Genomic DNA, 21,048 nt, shown 5'->3' with positions numbered 1-21,048 from the left:
CCAGGGAAGCCCCCCCCCCCATTAACTTTTGAAGATACTTGTTTCATAGCTGAACTCTATACCAACCATTGGACAGTGCCTAATTTCATCAAAAAAATCTTGAATATTTGCTCTAGATTAACTGTCTGCATCCTCTAAATTAGAGTTGTTTCTTTCATCTTAAAGTCAGAGACCAAATGATGCCTTAATGGAGAAATTATTCTCTATCTATTTTAAGCTTTCTGTTATATTTCCTGATTTTATTTTAAGTTACTTATATAACCTTCTGTTATATTTTCTAACATTTATGTATTAAATGTTAGTAAAAAGTAATCCCTGTGGCCCTTTCAAGAGTTCTGTTATCAGAAGAATCTAGGTAGAGACAAATGCCTATAGCTGAAAAGTTTATCAAATGTCAATAGTTTACTCATCAGAAGGTAAGAGGAGTAAGTTCAACAACAAATATTATATAAATATATCTGGTTGCTCTGACAGCAAGAAAATGTTGACCCCAATTGGAAGTGGGAAAATTTTTTCACAGAAAGAATCACATGCTTTATTTAAGTTTTAGTTTCATTCACTTGAAAGTATGAAAAAGGAATGGAGTGGTTATTTCCCTAATGGTTAAAAAGGTCTTTCTGAGAATATTCTCCCTATGCCAGGGAAATAGTGACAATAATTGTATTTTGTTCTGTTTTTTTTTTTTATTAATTTATTAATTTATTTTTGCTGTGTTGGGTCTTCGTTTCTGTGCGAGGGCCTTCTCCAGCCGTGGCAAGCGGGGGCCACTCCTCATCGCGCTGCGCGGGCCTCTCACTATCGCAGCCTCTCTCGTTGTGTAGCACAGGCTCCAGACGCGCAGGCTCAGTAGTTGTGGCTCACGGGCCTAGTTGCTCCATGGCATGTGGGATCCTCCCAGACCAGGGCTCGAACCCGTGTCCCCTGCATTAGCAGGCAGATTCTCAGCCACTGCGCCACCAGGGAAGCCCCCTTGTTCTGTTTTAAGACTGAAAACATACTGAAGATTCTCCATGTGCAGAACTTTGGGGATTATTTGAAGGTATCACAGGAAGGAAAGTAGAAGGTCTTCTTTCCATCCAGCAGTCTGAAAAAAAAGCTAACGGTTAGAATTAGGGAAGCAGTCTTTTCATTACAATTTGCTTGGCTTGGCAGTGAAAGTGGGCTAAAGGTAAAATTTGGAATTCCATGCCAACCTCTGCCGTATTCACTTCCTAGCTTTTTATGAAATGAGGGAAAGTAAATTTTTCATGAGGCCCTTTGAGGTTCTTTATGAAAAAGTGTTATTTAAAAGTAATATGCAGTATTACTCAGGCAAAACAGAATTTCATGGTGTTAAGTATTTCAGCAAGACGGTTCCCAGGAAAATGGACTCTCGAGAAAATAATGAAGTGGTGAATCATTTCAAGGCTTGTTGCTCTGAGGTAATTTGTATCATTTTTTTCTTCTTCACCAAGATCAATGTCGGATGCTCAACTGATAGCTCCTCTGCTGATCCGGTCAGACTGGAATTTTCCAGGGACTTTGGGGCAACCTGGCACCTGCTGCTCCCCCTCTGCTACCACAGCAGCAGCCATGTCAGCTCTTTGTGCTCCACGGAGCACCACCCGAGCAGCACGTACTACGCGGGTACCACCCAGGGCTGGAGGAGGGAGGTTGTGCACTTTGGGAAGCTGCACCTTTGCGGGTAAGGACCTACTGCTTTGCACCATGTTCTTCTCATTTCACAGTTTTCTCCGTGATATCACGGTTGCCTTGCCTCTTTATCAGGGAAATTTTCACTTTACATTTCTTCCTCAGTTCTCCACTAAAAGTAGATCAGTGGATGTTTAAAAGATAGGAACTGCACTGACATACTACTAATTCATAGTTTGAAGATAGATTTAAAGGAGCACACCCTGGGCAGCACCCCGTCCTGGGGTTCATATCCCCATGGGTCTTTATTAGATCAGTTAGGAAGCAACAGAAATATGGTTTTCCCCTAGTGTTATAATCCGTCTCCCTTCTGCCCCCTACCTCACAATATAAATGCAGTTAGAATTTTTACTTTCGAACATCTGCCTATGTCTTTCATGCAAGGAGAGGGCACATGTGGAGGATGGAAGCCCGCAGAATATTCCAGGTGTCTCATAAAAAAAAAATTTGTTAGCGCTCTTTCCCCAGGCACTTCTACCTTTTCAACCTTTCTCAGCATTCTTGTTACATATATTTGACTCTTCTGTTGAAAAGCTATTTGGAGATAAAGGACTTCAATTCCAATAGAAATGAAAAGTATAGTTCAAAAAAATAAAACTAATAGTATAAGTGAACAAAGAGAGGAAGTTAGCAAAGCAGTCTGCCTCAGAATTTGTCTTTTCTCTCAGAATAAAAACTTAAGAGCATGCCAAAAAAAGAAGGAAGTACTAATATCATACTTTCAAGATGGAGATAGATTTACATTCCTGATGTGAAACTCAGCATAATTAGAAGTCTTGAGTCTTCAAGCAAAACTACTAACACCTAATACTTTTCCAAAAGGGTGAAACTGAATCTTCAAAAGTCTTCATTCTAGGGCTTCCCTGGTGACACAGTGGTTGAGAGTCCGCTTGCCGATGCAGGGGACACGGGTTCGTGCCCCGGTCTGGGAAGATCCCACATGCCGCAGAGCGGCTGGGCCTGTGAGCCATGGCCGCTGAGCCTGCGTGTCCGGAGCCTGTGCTCTGCAATGGGAGAGGCCACAACAGTGAGAGGCCTGCGTACCACAAAAAAAAAAAAAAAAAAAAAAAAAAGTCTTCATTCACTTTGAACATAAATCCATTCACTCCTCATCATATCATTAGCAAAATTTTTATAATTTGATTGCCAAAGACTAATATTTTGTGTTATCAAGTAAGTAATTTATTAATTCTTACTATTATACTGGGATATTATTCTAATTATTGTATTAGAAAATCTAATTGTTTTTTTAAAACAAGCATTACTAAGAAAAACATCCTCAAGATTCTTTTTTTTTTTTTTTTTTTTTTTTTGGCGGTACGTGGGCCTCTCACTGTTGTGGCCTCTCCCGTTGCGGAGCACAGGCTCCAGACGCTCAGCAGCCATGGCTCACGGGCCCAACCGCCCCGCGGCATGTGGGATCTTCCCGGACCGGGGCACGAACCTGTGTACCCTGCATCGGCAGGCGGACCCCCAACCACTGCGCCACCAGGGAAGCCCTTCTCCTCAAGATTCTTTAGAAGTGACAGCTGAGGAGGCAAGGAGAATCTCTGAAGACCAGGAATAAATAGAGCTGAAGACTCAGCCAGCACAACTGGAAAGCTGCTATTGTGGTGTTCGGGGTGGGGTGTGAACTTGTCTATAGCAGAATTGAGCAGGAGGAAATAGCTCAGGAAAAACTTTTTATCCAAAATCAGTCGTGTAATTTAAGATCATATGTTGCGAGAAATATAAAGAGGCTTACTGAAAAAGTGGAAGAACTTATTAGAAAAATACTGGGGAAGAGCATGGACTCCACTCAGGAAGTTTGGACATCAGCAAAAAGAGTTCGTGATCCTCCTTTTTATCATGCTATATTAACGTCAGTCAGCAAACTCCAGCTCTCATTTTCTGGAACTCTTTTTTTTTTTTTTTTTGTGGCACGTGGGCCTCTCACTGTTGTGGCTTCTCCCGTTGTGGAGCACAAGCTCGGGACGCTCAGGCTCAGCGGCCATGGCTCACGGGCCCAGCCGCTCTGCGGCATGTGGGATCCTCCCGGACCGGGGCACGAACCCGTGTCCCCCGCATCTGCAGGCGGACTCTCAACCACTGCGCCACCAGGGAAGCCCTTTCTGGAACTCTTAATTCTACATTTCTAGAAAAGAAAATCTGAGCAAGGCCAGAAGGCCAAGCGTTGCAAGAGAAACATAAATACCAAAAATCTGTGCTTATGGGCAGTGCAGGCAGGGGAAAATGGCTGGATGAACAATCACTTCGGCTCCTTTGACCAATACCCATGATCATTATGGTACTGTGAAAGCTCCAGGTTTCCTTTTTAGTGGACTGCTAATTTCTTCCAGTTGCTCAGCTAAGAATTAGATTAAATAGAAAACAACCCTAAAGATAGGGTGAAGGCCATGATTTTAGATTGTCTTAACAGCTGAGACTTGCTTCCGCAAGTTCCCACATGAAAATAATCCCATTTAAAGGTGTGTGATATACAGTCACTGCCAACCAGAGGTACTAAATGAAGCTACCCACCCCAGGACAGTGCTCCAGGATCATGGAGCCTGCATCATTACCAGTTGGCTTTGTCCACCAGGCTGTGCTTACACATAAGGCATGGAGATGTAATTTGAACGAGAGAAATGCAGACATCTGTATTTTCACCGACTGGTATATTGGGAGTCAGTTTAAAATATACCTCCTCTAATTATAAAGGTACAGAACTTAAATCGTCATGTTATTTAAATTCCATGTGATTTTTATTTCTATGAAAGGAAAGTAAATCTGTTAAGGAGGCATGCCCACTCTCACAGTGGTGTAAACCTACCTTTCAAACTGCCTTCAACTGCTTCTGCAAAGAGAAGAATTTGCCTTAGAAGTGTTGTCTAGTCCTTGTTTCAGGAAAACAATTAACACTCTTCTTAAGACCCACACAGGCATGAATTGCTGGAAGGCAAAAGTTAAATTTTCTCCAACTCCGTGAACCATTCCTTGGTTTGTATTCAACATGGTACATAATAATGGCACAAGTGCTACATGCTAAAATATATATATAACCCGTGTTTAAATTGCCTTTTTCTGTGCATTCACAGGACACTAGGTACCAAAAAACTATACTGAATGTTTCAGGTGCAGAAATGGCTGTTTCTTGCCTTTACATATAGTCAGTTCACATTTGCAGCATAAGTATTGAGCTTCCATCGAATTTTATTCACATCACCCTTGTGTCTTTTTCATTTAGAGTCTTTTTGTCTTTAAAACTTCCTAATTGCTTTTGCTTTATGCAGTTTCATAATGAGTCAACCAAAACCCCTATTTAATGAAAACACTGCTGTGTGCTTGAAATTTTAAGTTTACATTGAAAAAACAGATTCTTTTGAATACCACTGGCTTGGGAGAACAGATGCTGACATTCACCAGGGAGGGTGGCAGTGAGAAATTTTCAAAATAAGATTTCAGCAGACTGGGAACCACAGTGAAACCAGACCCTTCAGTCCATTTATCATAGTGCCTGCAGTTTCTGTGTTAAGACAGGTGAACAATAATAAATATCCAACCAAGGTGGTTCATTTGTATTCAGAACATTTGAAAAAATAAGAAGTTCAAACAAAATCGACGTAGGCTTTGTTCAAAGGAAAACTCCAGCCGTTTCCCTCAGCTCAGCAGACTGAAAGTTCAACAGGTAGGGAGTGCTTCTTGCCAAGACTAAACTCTGACAAGTATTAGAAAATAAAAGTTAATTATGAACTGACATTTTGGGGGCAGCTTAATGTAGTTGGAGTCTTGATATAAACAATGAAATTAGGGTTAAAATTATATGTGGGAACTTGACTCCATCTGCTTTACTATCTGCTAAACTTTAGAAGTCTAGTAAATGCTTCTAATACTGACTTCTAATTTCTGTTTCTCAAATAAAAAGAACTATTCTGAATTTGGTTTCTATATAATTGAATATTGGACAGATTCACAGGGTACAAATATGAGTGCCCATGCCATCTCTATATCTAGCTCCTCTGAAATAAAGTCTATTTTCTTTGAACTGAGTTTTGTACATAATAAAATATACCCAACTATTTCTGGCCTGCTACCTAAATATGTAGATTATTTCTAAGGAGCTAACTTATCGTCAGCAACATGATAGGACAATCATCTTTCAAGTAAAAAGGAACACTGTGTTTCATTTAAAAAGAAATTAAGAAATAAGAGACATTGAACTAAAAATAAATCTGACTCTGTCACTCCTCTCCTTAAAATAATCTTTTGGGACTTTCTGTTGCCAATAGGATAAAATCCAAAACACGCTAGTTTGGCTTTTAAGTCTTTCCATAACAAATGACATTCAAGAAACATTAATTGAGCATCTGCTATGTGTGAAACACTGTACTGGGCACCGTGAAAGGGTGCAAAAAAGAAAGAGGTATGAGCATTGGCCTCTAGGAGCTCATAGCCAATGAGGCAAATAGGTGTGCTTTTAAATACCTCCAGCTGTGATAACTATAATAATGGAAATTCCATCAAAATTACGGAAGAGAGAGAAATTAAAGGATGAGTTATTTACCATATGACCCAGCAAATCCACTATGATTCTACAAGAAAAAAATTGAAAACAGGTATTCAAACAAATACTTGTACACGAATATTCACAGAAGCACTATTCACAATAGCCAAAAGGTGGAAACAAATGTCCATCAATTGATGAATGGATAAATAAAGTTGATATTGCCATACAATTGAATATTATTCCGTCATAAAAAAGGAGGAAATTCTGATACTTGCTACAAAATGGATGAACCCTGAAAACATTATAAGTGACTAAAGCCAGACATTAAATCTCATATAGCATATGATTCCATTTATATGGAGTATCCAGAATAGGTAAATCCACAGAGACAGGAAGCAGATTAGTGGTTGCCAGGGGCTGGGTGTAGGGGAGAATACTTAATGGGCACAGGGTTTCCTTTGGGGTGATGAAAGTGTCTTGGAACTTGATAGAGGTGATAGCTGGCTAACACTGTGGAGGTACTAAACACCACCAAATTGTACACTTTAAATGGTTAATTATTACTTTTATACTTTGTAATTTTTACCTCCATTAAAAAAAGATTAGTGGGGCTTCCCTGGTGGCGCAGTGGTTGAGAGTCCGCCTGCTGATGCAGGGGACACGGGTTCGTACCCCGGTCCGGGAAGATCCCACATGCCGCAGAGCGGCTGGGCCCGTGAACCATGGCCACTGAGCCATGGCCGCTGAGCCTGTGCGTCTGGAGCCTGTGCTCCGCAACGGGAGAGGCCACAACAGTGAGAGGCCTGCATACCGCAAAAAAAAAAAAAAAAAGATTAGTTATGTAGAACATAGACAGTATTTAATGGAAAAATCCTTACCAAGAAAAGTCAATATTGAAAAAGGTGGAAACTCAAGTGGAATTTTGACATAGTGATAGGATTGGGAAGGGCTTATAGAAAGCAGGAACTTTATTGGAAAAATCCTGGAGTTTGAGGAATGGAGTTTATGGTCCTGAAATGTTGAATCGTGTTTTACTTCTGGAGTGTGGTGCAGAGGTAGTAACTGACCACTGCTCATTGATCAGATGTGCTTACTTAGATTAATGTGTTGATTAGATTTTGAAGGGCTTGTATCTCTTTTCCAGATCTGTGCGTTTCAGATGGTACCAAGGATTTTATCCTACTGGCTCTCAGCCAGTGACATGGGCCATTGATAATGTTTATATCGGTCCCCAATGTGAAGAGATGTGTAACGGACACGGGAGTTGTATCAATGGAACCAAGTGTATATGTGATCCTGGCTACTCAGGTCCAACCTGTAAAATAAGCACCAAAAATCCTGATTTTCTCAAGGATGATTTTGAAGGTAATTTCTTCATGTAAAATCTATGTAGCTTTGTGAAAGAACGTATACATTAAGCACAATTTGTAATGTAGAAGTAATCATTAAGTTCTACTCTGATATTTCATTATTTATCATTACGTTTAGGACCACCCAAGCCTTCATTTAGTTCTGAATTTCATAGGGCTCCATTCTTGAAACAATGGTCAGTGAGAGTGAACAAGACCGTAATTGAGAAGAACTAAGGCTATTTTAGCCATTTTTTTCTATCACATGTAATTTCTGATCAATAATAATTTTGGAAAATGTCTATAGAGGGTTAATCTTGGGTACAAGGAGCAAGTTTCCAGAAGTATAAATTCTTGTCATTGCTTTATCACCAACTCATTATGCAGCCTTTTGTCACTTTATGCACCTCAGTTATACCTAGAATCTAATGGCATTATGTATGAAGATATGTGACAAAGTAGAAAAATGTATGTGCTCTAATGATTGAAATTATTCACAGTTAATTGTATATCCATTGGATATGCTTTCTGATAATACCGGAAAAACATTCTCACAAGAGAAAGTCTTAAATAAATGTAATAGCTATCTCTGTTAGGATAATGGGATTAAAAGATTTTTTCTGGGCTTCCCTGGTGGTGTAGTGGTTGAGAGTCTGCCTGCCAATGCAGGGGACATGAGTTCGTGCCCCAGTCTGGGAGGATCCCACATGCCGCGGAGCGGCTGGGCCCATGAGCCATGGCCACTGAGCCTGCGCGTCTGGAGCCTGTGCTCCGCAATGGGAGAGGCCACAACAGTGAGAGGCCCGCATAACATACACACACAAAAAAAAGATTTTTTCTTTTTCCCAAGTTGTCTGTAAATTTTTTATAATATATCTATGGTTTTAAGGTACATTTTAGAATTAGGTTTAGGTATATCAATACTATGGAATATTATTCATCCATAAAAAGGAATGAAATACTGATACATACTATAATATAGATGAACCTTGAAAACATTATACTAAGAGAAAGAAGTCAGACACAAAAGGCCACATGTCATGATTCCATTTTTATGAAACACAAAATAGGCAAATCCATAGAGACAGAAAGAAGATTACTGGTTACCAGGGGCTGGGTGAGGGGGAAATGGGCAGTAAATGCTTAATGGGTACAAGGTTTTTTTTATGGTTATGAAAAAATTCTGGAGCTAGTTAGCACAAAACAACATGGTTTTACAACATTGTGAATGTACTGAAAGCCATTGAATCATTAACTTTAAAATAGTAAAAATGGCAAAATTTATGTCATATGCATTTTACCACAATCAAAAAAGTAAATTAGATCTAAGGTGAATATCTAAAGAGATTGGCAAGCTGGTTTTGAAAGACATTATTTAATAGGAAATATTAAATTATACTGAAATTTCTCCCATTAAAATTGTGTTTTTTTAAATATTATATAACACTGGCCTGATACTATCCTCTCAGTAGCAAGCACACAGTGAAGAGGCCAGTGGAAAGGTCTCATTACCCTTTTTTAATTTGGGGCTGAACCACTCTGACTAGCCAGTGTCTTTTTTTGCAGTGCAGAGGAGCAGAAGGAGGGAACACTTTGGCTGGACCGTAGATACTCAGGAAAAGGCCTCCTCCCTCTGTCATGTGGACCATTAAATCATACAGCCAACGTTAAACAGTTCAAACAAGCTAAAATGTTGAAGAGACTTCTTATCCCCAAAATATATGACTCCAAGATTCATGACTTCATATTTTAAAACTGCACAAAGCACTTACTACATTCCTGTAAAAAAATAATATGACTGTATTTGGGGTCATAGGTAAACCACATTTTCTACTTTTTTCAGGTCAGTTAGAATCTGATAGATTCTTATTAATGAGTGGTGGAAAGCCATCTCGGAAGTGTGGAATCCTTTCCAGTGGAAACAACCTCTTTTTCAATGAAGATGGCTTACGCATGTTGATGACACGAGATCTGGATTTGTCACATGCTAGGTAATCATTTTTAAATGCTGTTGAAGAGCCACCTTGTAATATAAAGTAGCAGAACATAATCAAATCAGAAAGAAACAGAGATCTCAAGGACAAGGCCTTCCATTGTAAATGCTGAGCTTCTCTCTTGTCAAAGACTCCATTAAGACACAATTTATATAATTTCCATTCTAAAACTGAGAGAGATTTGAACAATAACTGGATCAGAAATGTGAAACGCAGCTAAACGGACAGAGGTTTATACCTGGTCTTCTACATGGTGGATGACCAGGAAATGACAACGTTTAACTCACTCTAACTTCAAGAAAGTAATGTTACATCTTCTTTATCTACCTTCTACAGAATACTTTTCATTAGCACTTGGACTATGTAGAATTTCTTTACCATTCTTAGGAGAAAGCTTAATTGAAATATAATACATCCACAAATTATTCACAGTTAATTTTATATCCATTAGCAATTTAAGAACATCTAAAGTGTAGCCTTATTGTTTATAAGCATTTCTTTCCAATTATTTGCTCATACATTCAAAGCACTCATTTTCTAAATTGAGCACAGTCACTCAGAAATAAACATTTTAAACTGGCTCAGAGGATTATGTCCTGTCAAGATGTGTATCCCTTGATCATTTGATGAGCCAAAAACTTAGCCAGTAAAATAGAAAATACAGTTTAACATGTATAAAATGGAACCCTGACCTATTTTTGCCAGTGAACAAAGAAATCATGTTTCATCTTTTGAAACATTTCAGAGTATCTTAACATACACTGTAACATATTTATCCTCTTCTTCCTCCTAAATCTTTCATTTATTGAATTATAAATTTGATCATGCTTCATAGAAAATACAACTCTATCTATGAGATAATAATTTTACAGTTATAGAAAGCAAGATTTTACTTATCTCCACCCTATTTTAATGCATGTAGTTTGTTTCTCTTTAAGATTTATCATTGGCAGCTGAGTTCTCTAATTTAGAAATTATTAGATTTTTTCCAAATAATTCTAACATGGTTTATCTATAAATTAACATAAACATTTTCCCAATACAAGTAGACAATGTGCTAAAAGTGTTTCTCTGTAAATGATTATTGTTTTTATAGATATAAACTTCACAAGGCACTAACCGTGTATTTTTGTCATTAATCCAATGCTAAAAGCTCCATTATTTATCTCATCTCAGTAGCATGCTGTATAAGATTTGCATATATTGACCTCCATATAAAATCCCAATTTTCTCAGGGTTATGAGGTAAATAAATGCCCAGTTAGTGGAGATGGGGGAGGGGAGGAACCCATGAAGAGTGCATGATTTTATATATGGAACTGCTAACTTTTATTGTAAGCCCCAATATATTTCTTATGTTTGACATGCATCCATAATTGGGTATGTGTGTTGGGTTGCATGTGAAATTCATTCTACATTACCAGCTAGCACAGCGGCCAGACCAGGCACCAGCAGCTCGCCTGCCAAAGATAACATGTGAGCTGGTTTTCATTGGTACCCCAGCTGGTTGCTGCCACTCTGTCCACCTCCCTGCCAGCTGGGAAGATTGCCACTGGCTGACTGCCACAGTTCTCGATGGCCAGTATCATCCATCCCAGACCCAGCAACAGTCAGAGCCTGGCACAGCCCACCACCACCACCACCCCACACTCATGCTCTCCTGCCCCTGGCGCAAAAGACAGAAAAGAGGCTCAGGTTTGACACACCTCTTGCAAAAGATGCCTGGCCTCTCACAGAGAGGTGCTACAACTGGAGAATTTAAATGTGTCTCACAAAACCAACAATATGAGATCTGGAAAACTACTGGTAAAACCAGGAAATGGATGATTTTGCCAATAAACGGCATAAACTACATTGATTACATTCTTCCAGTTTCAGGTACTGAGGACAAGGATACAAATTTATCTTGAATAGATAGCAATAGACACTCCCAAACTTGGACAGCCTTTGGACCCCTCCCATCTTCTTATAGAATAGCCAGAGGGTGCAGTGAATGCTCACTTCCCTCAGACTCTCCCCTCTGGAGGGGTGCCAAATATAAATATGGGTACAGAATAGCCTTTTTCAGACTTCACATTTTATTAACTCCCTTTCACATTAAAAAGGGAAGTCAGGCTTTGAAACAATTGCTTCAGACATTCATTAAATCATGATATTCATTAAAGCTATACATTCCCCCTATTATCCTGTGCACTTGTCTTTTGTCAATGGTGTGAATTTTCACTCAAGTCAAAGTCTACAGTAGATTTTACTCGTATCAGATTTGTGCAGTTCTTCATGAGACTGGGATGTGGTAAAGGTGTTCCAGACCCCAGGAGCCAACCTGTACTTCTACAATATTCTCTCAATGGTGGCCTCTCGTGGAGTCTCCTTCAAGAGTTCCTTTTCAGCAACTCCAGCAACGTGGGCAGGTACATAGCCCTGGAGATACCTTTGAAAGCCCGTTCTGCTTCTACACGTCTCCGCTGGTGGCAACCATCTGAAAATGGGCACTTCTACAGTCCCTGGGTAATCGACCAGGTCAGTCCCTTCAGGATTAACTGTTACAGTGTTGTCACTTGAGCTAAATATGGCTTTAGAAAGCGGTTAGTCCAACCCCTCGCTCAGTAGAGGAAGCCCAGTACCCACAGTTGGGTGACTTACCCAAGGGCATACGGCTAGATTAGATATGGCATTTAGGTTCCTTTCATTCTCTATTCCTTCAACTGCCTGAGCCTATAAAAACAAACGACACAACAGAAGGCCCAGGTTCTGCTCATAGAGGATTTTGCCATATGGATAGAGGGACCTTATCAAGCGTGATACAAGGCTATAATTCTCTGAAAAGGAAAATGTGCAAATTAGCATTGGTGCCACATGCAGTAGTTGCCCAATCCTCTTTCCTAGCCTTTAAAGAAAAAATAAATAAATCTCCCTAACATCCTTATGGACAGTTCTAAAGGATCTTCATGCATAATAATATGCATATCAAATGGAACTCAAAGAACCTGTTAACAAACGGTAGAATCCATGCAAAGAATTGGAACTGAAATGCCTTAGGGTACAACTGTCCTTAAATAGAAATTTTACATGGAAAATAATGTAAGCCAAACACTGCGTTCCCAGCTTGGGTACATGTAGTTTCCAAAGGCACAATTTGGCCCATGAAGGCTGTGAATGGTTTTGTCAGTCTTTCGATTTGTTTCTGTAGCTTTCTGCCAGATGGGCAAGCAGACCACATAAACAGGAGCATTCTGAAAGGCCCTCTAACATTATGCTTGCTGTATAATGCCAGTTCTGAGCCATCTGACAGATTAAAAACAAACAAACAAAAAGAAATGAACTTTCTCCTATCTCCAAACCAAATTGAAAAGTTGTTTTTTAAAAAATATATTTCAGATTCTTATTGGAGGAAATATTTCTGGTAATACAGTCTTGGAGGATGATTTCACAACTCTGGACAGTAGGAAATGGCTGCTTCACCCCGGAGGCACCAAGATGCCTGTGTGTGGCTCTACTGGTGATGCCCTAGTCTTCATCGAAAAGGCCAGCACCCGTTATGTGGTCACCACAGACATTGCTGTGAATGAGGATTCATTCCTACAGATAGATTTTGCCGCCTCCTGCTCGGTCACAGACTCTTGTTATGGTAAGTATTCCCTTTCCAGGTAGAGGGACAGAGAAGTGTAAATGGGCATCCAAGGCTGTCTCTGTCAAAGGACTATACTACACCTCCAAGAAGTCTGTAAGTAAAACATAAGTGTGGTTTCGGTCAAAACCTAACTGCATTCTTGAAAATGCTGTGTAAATTGAGTTTTAGACGTTTATTTTTTAAAGCCTCAGAATGTGAGCTTATTTTTAAGCATATGTCCATGAAGACTTCTTTTTTTATAAACAATAGCCCCCAATTTATCTCTGTTTATAAATCCACATTTTTTAAGGATCATATTTACAGAATAAAGGGTTCTCGTCATATAGAGAATGTCAGAATAAGCAATAGGATTTACACATACATTTTTATTTACATGGGTTTTAATTCATAGGACTTTAGATTAGTCCAGTTATTGTCTCCTTTCCGTCTCCTAGGAATCATGAAATTTTGTTGTTCCTATTTTGTCTGATACTTTCTGCCACTGTGGGTCATAGCATATTCTAAACCACTGTGATTGTGACCAGTTTGCATATTCTAGGTTATGCATACCTTACACGTGCATGCACGCACACACACACACACACACACACACACACACACGAGCCTATCTTAGGAGCTATAAAAACTGACATCTCTGCATACTTGGACCCTTCACTGGAATTTTCAGATCTGTCAGGATTCTTGGGACCTTCTGGTCTTTCACCACCCTGTATCACTATTCTTCCAAGAGATCCAAACTAGAATGTTCACACTAGAATGTTTTAGATTCTTGCGGTCCAAAATCTGGAGAACTTGGTTACTTCCAAGGTCCTGCAAAATCCAGATTTTTCTTATTTCCATTAGTCTGAATTTAACGGACAGATCTAAGAAGGAAGCCCAGAAGAACTCTTTCTACTTCAGACTCAATCAGTCAACACTAAACTAGTCAGTAAAGGTGGAACTTGGAAAAGTATAAGGTACACAGCCTGGCTTCACTAGGTACAGTCTAGTTGAGGGGATACTTCAGAAAGTGAGTCCAATAAGTGACTAAATCCAGTGCTGTATGGAGCGGTACTAATGCAAAATGTAATGAGAGTTCAGCCGAGGAAGAGATAACCAATGGATGGCCAGTCCAAGAAGTTTGGGAAGATTTCACAAAGAAGCTAAGTCTCGAGTGGGCATTGATGGTTGGAGTGAATTTGAAGGGTGAATGGGGAAGAGAAGACACCCCAGGCTGGGCTGGCAGCATAAAGCGGGGATTCTCCTGGTCCATGGGTAAACCATGAGCAGACCAGCCTGAACAGATAATATTTGCATCTAACAGAGGAGAGTAGAGTGCTAATTTTGAAAATACATAGGGACTTTAGGGTCCTAGACACCCGCTCCCTCATTCGCATAGGAAGTCAGCTAGAGACCAGGGAGGTGAGTTATGACATGGTCAGCATGCAGCAGAACCAGGACTGAAACTCTGCCTTCATAAGCCCAGTCACATGTGCTTTCTTCTGTAGGCTGGGTAAACCTCTTGAAAAGATGGAACTGAATAAAAAAATGAAAGAGGAAAGTGGCCAAGAAGAGTTGGCAGCAAATTAAGAAGGGCATTAAAAGGCAGGCACGGGAATTTGTGCTTGACAAGGTCATGAATAAGAGGGCACAGGGCTTCCCTGGTGGCGCAGTGGTTGAGAGTCCGCCTGCCGATGCAGGGGACATGGGTTCGTGCCCCGGTCTGGGAAGATCCCACATGCCGCGGAGCGCCTGGGCCCCTGAGCCATGGCCGCTGAGCCTGCGCGTCCGGAGCCTGTGCTCCGCAATGGGAGAGGCCACAGCAGTGAGAGAGCCCTGCGTACCGCAAAAAAAAAAAAAAAGAGGGCACAAGTGCAGGGGAATGGCATGGTGGGTTTTAGGGAGATTAGCCCAGGAGCCAATGAAGGTGAGTAGAGAAGAATCCCAACAAAAAAATGTCAGTGGTTGTCTCTGTAGGAAGTGATGAAAACCTGAATTACGTGGCATGAAAAGAAAGGGCATGGGTAAAACTAGTATGAGACACTGCAAACCAAAAGGAAAGAAGCAGCAAACCTCACAACCAGGTGACATGTTGAACATAGAGGGTAAAGAAGAAAGGAGTAAAATTTCTAAAATAATTTCTAAATTCTGAACCCAGAAAACTAGTGCAAAAGCATTGTCACTGATAGCATTTGGTAGTTAAGAAGAGATGTTTATTTATGAGGGAAAATGATGAGTCTTTCTCTAGTTTGGTGAAAACAGTTTTAAGTGGTGGTATCCTTTAGTGTGGAGGGCTTGCAGTGTAGAAAGCAGGAACTTTGTCTATACTGTGCATCACGGTATGCCAGCATCCAGGACAATGCCAGGCTGAATAAACATTTGCTGAATGAATAAAATCAATTTTGAGATGCAAAATTGGGAGATTTGGGCACAGAGATAACAGTTGAAGCCCCAGGAAGATAGGTGTAGAATAGAAGGCCAGAAATGGAGTCTGGAAAGATGCCCATGGCTGGGCTAGTTAGCACAGATGTCAGAGGGAAATAAGACAGGAGATTCAGAATAATATCCTCCAAAAGAAAGGAAAGTTTCAAGAACCAGGGAGTTATCAATAATGTCCAAGGCTATAGGGAGGGCAAGAACAATGAAGACTGAGACAGGCCATTGTATTTAACTAGAAAAGGCCACCAGGAACCTTAGGCCACCAGGACCAGTGAGTGGTCCCACGCTGGCTGCATGGGAGAGTCCCCTGGGAAACTTAAAAGCTCCCAACCCCTTGGCCTGCCCCACCATAGTGAAATCCCAATCTCTGCAGGTGGGACTTTGGCATCAGTAGTTTCTAAAGGTACCCAGGCAATTTCAGTGTGCAGCCAAGACTGAGAATCATGGTCTTAGGCAGTTTCAGTAGGGAGGTATGGGCTGAAGTAATTTATAAAGTCTTAAGAAGGGACCAGAGAGAGAAATATAAAACATAGCATATAGGTTGAATGTTTTGGAAGAAGAGAAAGGAAAGAAAGAAATCTCTTTCCATAAGACCCACAGCCTGACTTCCTGCTTTGGCACAAACTACATGGCCTTCAGCTCCCTCTTTATGCTTCTCTGATTTCCCAGTATATTCCATAACACAGCAAAGCAGGATATATAAGCAAAAGAGATGTGTCAATTTCTTAGGAGTTTCACCAATACCAGAGAAGGTTTGGCATAAGTTGGTCAGGATCCCTATAGAATGCTTAAATTTTGAGAAGGCTACTCAATATTTTTAACTATTTAAAAAGTAGTCATTATAACATATGGTTACTACGTTCTGTATTTGTATGTTAACCTTTAAATAAACAGACAAAATATAGTTATTATAATATATAAATTATATCTAATTTATATAATGTATTTATACAATATATATCCTATAACTATTAGATTAAATAATAAATATATATAAATTATAACTATTATTATTATTGCTTTAACTGCATGTGAAGCAATAGATTTGTTAGAATTGTTCTGAAAATTTCGCAATTAAAGAAATGATTCAGGAAAAGTTACTTTATGTTTCACTTGATCATATCCCCTTAACAGAAAAATTATTTGAATACGGAAAGTTAAAAATAATCACTAGTAATATACAGAGGAAAAAATAAAACCAGGAAATACATTTGGGGAAAATCAAATGATATTTGATTGAAATTAAAACATGAAAACATAAGTAATTATGGTTCCTGGATCTGCAGATATGTATTTCTAACCAGAATAATGCTTTCTGTTTCAGCTATTGAGTTGGAATTCTCAGTAGACCTTGGATTGTCATGGCACGCATTGGTAAGGGACTGTCTGCCTACCAATGTTGAATGCAATCACTATCACTTACAGCGGATCCTGGTGTCAGACACTTTCAACAAATGGACCAGAATTACTCTGCCTCTCCCACCTTACACCAGGTATGGATGTTTCTGCATGTAGTGAACCCGAATGTGATATAATTTGGCATGTCCAATTTCAGCACATTAAGTTTAAATTAGTTACATGAGGTGTTGTTACTTGTTGATGATATTGCCATGCATGAATTATTAAAGCGACCTTAATACGTAAAAAAGAAACCAGTTTTTGTGGTGACACTGTCCTGTGTTTTCCCTAAATCCAGGCCTTTTCTGACTTTTAACTCTGATATTTTTTTAAATGACATATGAAAGGAAATAGTGGCCAGCTCAGTGAGCTTCTCCAACTTAAGTCACTAGGCCAAGAACAAGTCTTAATGGATTTAAATGGAGTCTATTTTCTGTCAGTCAGACTATTGTAAATATAGCAGTGAGTGGTACCATATAAATGGATGTAGCATAAAAATGTGTATTAAAATTACTGTCTGCTTTTGAAATTTTATTTTGAACAGTATCTTGAGAATTATCACCTGGAATGTTCTTTTATGTGAAAAACAATTGTAAATGCTCCTTCATTGTGTCTTTAAGAAATGACAGTGTCTTAATAAAACTGCCTGGTAGATGCTGGTAGAGAAGTTAAGTCTAAACTATCTGTGTATTTGCACTCCTGCTTGAGTAAAGCAGAGAACTCACCTTGCCTAGTGGGATAGTGTTACATACCTCTCTCTCTTTTCACCATCTAAGTAGAAAATGGTAATCAGTTGCTGCCGTTAAGAAAGAAGCAAAGCCAGCAATGCAGTCTGTGGAACAGGAGTTATAGTTTGGGCTCATTATTGTTCTCTCACCTCCCCGCAAATGAATAATGAATAAATCTTCCTAGCAAATGATCATAAAATTCAGCCGTTCATCTAGGGCTTAACTTTTCCTGGGATTATCATAAATGGGATGGGTTCACTTACTAACAGCTTAGGGCTCCTGTACAATTGCTGGCTCAGGGGTGCATGACTATATCAACTGTCAGCAGAGTTGCCAAGTTTAAATGAGATACGTGAGATTTTGTTGCTCATTAAAGGTATTGCCATGCATGAATTATTAAGGCGATCTTAATAAGTAAAATAGAAAAAAAAAAAACTCTATTAAGGTGGTAGTCTTTTAAGTCATTATGAATTCTGTGAATTATTACCCAGCAACATGGTAGCATTTTGCAAACAAACGACATTCTAAGATATACTCCAGCTCATTATTATGCCCTTGAGTCTTTTACTCAAGAAAAATAATTAATCCTCATCTTTTAATCTATCTTTTGTCTCTTACACATACCAATAAAAATTTTGACCCTGTCAAATGATATTTTAAAAATCTGATGAGCATGCATTTCGTCTTATAATCATATTGAAAATATGCAGTTTGTTTATTATATTACCCTCAAAGTTCATGTTGTACAATGGTCTTAAAGGCTACACTCCTTTGTAACAAGGCCCTTTGGGTAATTCAGAAAGAAACGAGCATGGCTGGAACCCAAGCCAGACCCCCTTCTAACTGTGCTTTGCCTTGTGCCAAAGATCATTAGAACAATGTGCCAGACTCAGAGCACTTTGCCTCAAACTCAAGATAGCTAATCTATACTATATCTACTCTTTTATCCAGTTGCTTTTTAAATATGGTGCTTCCTTACTCTGAGTTGAACTTACTGCCTCAACATCTGCAAAATACTGGGACATTAGTGTTTATGTCATCTGCCAGGACAGAATTGAGGATTTTAGTTTGTAGTTCTTCACTATAAACAAACATGATGCTGACAACTTAAAGCTATGTGCTAAGTAGGAAGTAGGAGTGACTGTGACAATGTGCCAATTGTAGTTTGTCCATTCACTTATCATGTGACCACAGAGCTAGGCTCTCAGTATTGTTGGCACAGTGGTGGAAACAGTCAACCGAGGTTGGGTGTCCACAAACTGACATCAAACCATTAACTAAACTGAAATGACTAGTAGTCATTAGTAGTGATTATTCATGCATTAAGCCATTCATTAAACAAGTATTTTTTAAGTATTTCATTATTACCTAGGTCCGTGTGAGAGGCTGAACTTAGCCCCGCCTCAAGGAACTTTTAGTCTAGCGCGAGAAAGAGGTATTAACCAGAAATCACTAGTAATCAGAGAAGTAAATATGAAATTCAACTCTGATAACTGATGGAGGATACTTGCATGGTGCTAAGAGATTATACATCATAGAGAGATTTGTCTTGGTCAAGAAGGTCAAGGAACACTTTCTTGAGAAAATAATTGTAGTGTGATGTGAAGGAAGGATACGAGTTAACTAGGAGAAGAGTAAGGGGAAGAGTGTTCCAGGTAAAGATAACACCCTGTAGTAGGAGGAAGCATGCATATTTGAGATGCTGATAGAATGGATCAGACACCAAGAGGGAAAGTGGAGTGAGGTGTAAGGTGGTGTCAGACCATCGAGAGTCGGTCGTACTAAAGATTTAGGGGTTTGTTGGACTTCCCTGGTGGTGCAGTGGTTAAGAATCCACCTGCCAATGCAGGGGATGTAGTTTCGAGCCCAGGAAGATCCCACATGCCATGGAGCAGCTAAGCCTGTGCGCCACAACTACTGAGCCTGCTCTCTAGAGCCCGTGAGGCACAAACAAAGGAAGCCCGCGCACCTAGAGCCCATGCTCTGCAGCAAGAGAAGCCACTGCAATGAGAAGCCCGTGCACCACAACAAAGAGTAGACCCCGCTCGCCACAACTAGAGAAAGTCCGTGTGCAGCAACGAAGACCCAACGCAGTCAAAAATTAATTAATTAATTTTAAAAAAAGATTTAAGGGTTTGTTATATGGATGCTGGAAGCCTGCTAAAATGCTTGGGGATGGGGAGACATGATCAGATTTGCATTCAGAAAAGGTTATTCTAACTGGAGAACAAATTGGGGAGGATAAAAGTAGATGTAAGGAGGCCCTTAAAGAGACAGTGACTGCTGGTAGCTTAGACTAAGATGTGGCAGACATGAAGAGAAGTAAAGAAGTTCAAGAGAAATGGAGGCAATAAAATTGAGCTTAATGATGAAATGCATGTGGGACAGTGAAGGAAGGGGCAATGTTGAAAATGACTCCCTGGTCTCTGAGTTGCAAAACTGAACGGATGCTGGTGCTTTTCATCAGGAAAGCAACAGTGAGACTAAACACAAGATACATCACACTGTGCTCCAGACATTGCTCTGTTGAAACCTAAATAAATTGGGGGAGATAGAATCATAGTCTCTAATCCTCCCCATTTGCACTGGTGAAGTTAGACCTTCGTGAAAGAAAGAAAGAAAAGAAAAAGACCAGGAAGCGTTGCAGTTTAGTGGAAGGCTCCCACTTTTCAGCCCTGTGAGCTTCTAGCAAGTCATTTCGCATCCCTAAGCTTAAGTTTCCTTATCTGAAAAATGAAGATATTTTTTACCATATAAAAAGCTAATCAATGTGCCTGGAAGTGTTTGGGACATTGTAAACATTTACTGAAATGTAAGTCGTTTTTACTTTTATGAGTTAACTACATAATCACATTTGTCAACCATAGCTCAAGTGTATTACCAGACTTCAGTCAGACTAAGAAGTCGTCCTCAGTTAACTTAACAAGAGTGAGCCCATAGTAATGGTAGGACGCTATCTTAAGTTTCTGCCCTGGAGGAGGTTACAATCTGATTATGGGAAAATAAAGAAAAATAATACATGCTGAGTAAAATTTAGAGCTTCACTGAAGAATGGGCTGGAAATGCTGTAGGTATTGAGAGATGGGAGATAGTGTTGAATGCCAGAGTTAGGGATTCGGGAAAAGATGGGCCCTGGCCTCAAAGGATGGCTAGGACTTAGGTGGGTAAGGAAAAGAACATCCTAAATTAGGGGAACAATGTGAAGAGGGCATGTGAGCCTGGGAGAAGCACAGAGGTTGCTGATTAAAGAGGGAGCTCATATCTGGAAGTTATGGGAAGTTGTTTGTTAGCAGAGTTGGGGTAATTTATAGTAAGCATTGAAGCAAGGCAAAGGGGTTTAGACTTGTAGGGAA

The 21,048-nt window shown here is 39.7% G+C and overlaps 1 protein-coding gene across 2 annotated transcripts in view; it reads left to right on the top strand.

The window, feature by feature from the left end:
* The window catches only part of RELN (reelin), a 519,560-nt gene that overhangs the window by 446,330 nt on the left and 52,182 nt on the right, over positions 1-21,048 (top strand). For both annotated transcript variants that reach the window (XM_007467058.1, XM_007467059.1), the window contains exons 41-46: positions 1,455-1,684; positions 7,323-7,543; positions 9,371-9,518; positions 11,782-12,040; positions 12,899-13,148; positions 16,894-17,062. In XM_007467058.1, coding sequence (XP_007467120.1) covers positions 1,455-1,684; positions 7,323-7,543; positions 9,371-9,518; positions 11,782-12,040; positions 12,899-13,148; positions 16,894-17,062 — 1,277 coding nt within the window. The remainder of the gene's footprint in view (positions 1-1,454; positions 1,685-7,322; positions 7,544-9,370; positions 9,519-11,781; positions 12,041-12,898; positions 13,149-16,893; positions 17,063-21,048) is intronic.

This window comes from Lipotes vexillifer, unplaced genomic scaffold (assembly GCF_000442215.2).
Source record: "Lipotes vexillifer unplaced genomic scaffold, Lipotes_vexillifer_v1.1 scaffold450, whole genome shotgun sequence".
Taxonomy (NCBI): domain Eukaryota; kingdom Metazoa; phylum Chordata; class Mammalia; order Artiodactyla; family Lipotidae; genus Lipotes; species Lipotes vexillifer.
The sequence above is the reverse complement of the archived record's forward strand: the minus strand, read 5'-3'. Positions and strand labels throughout refer to the sequence as shown.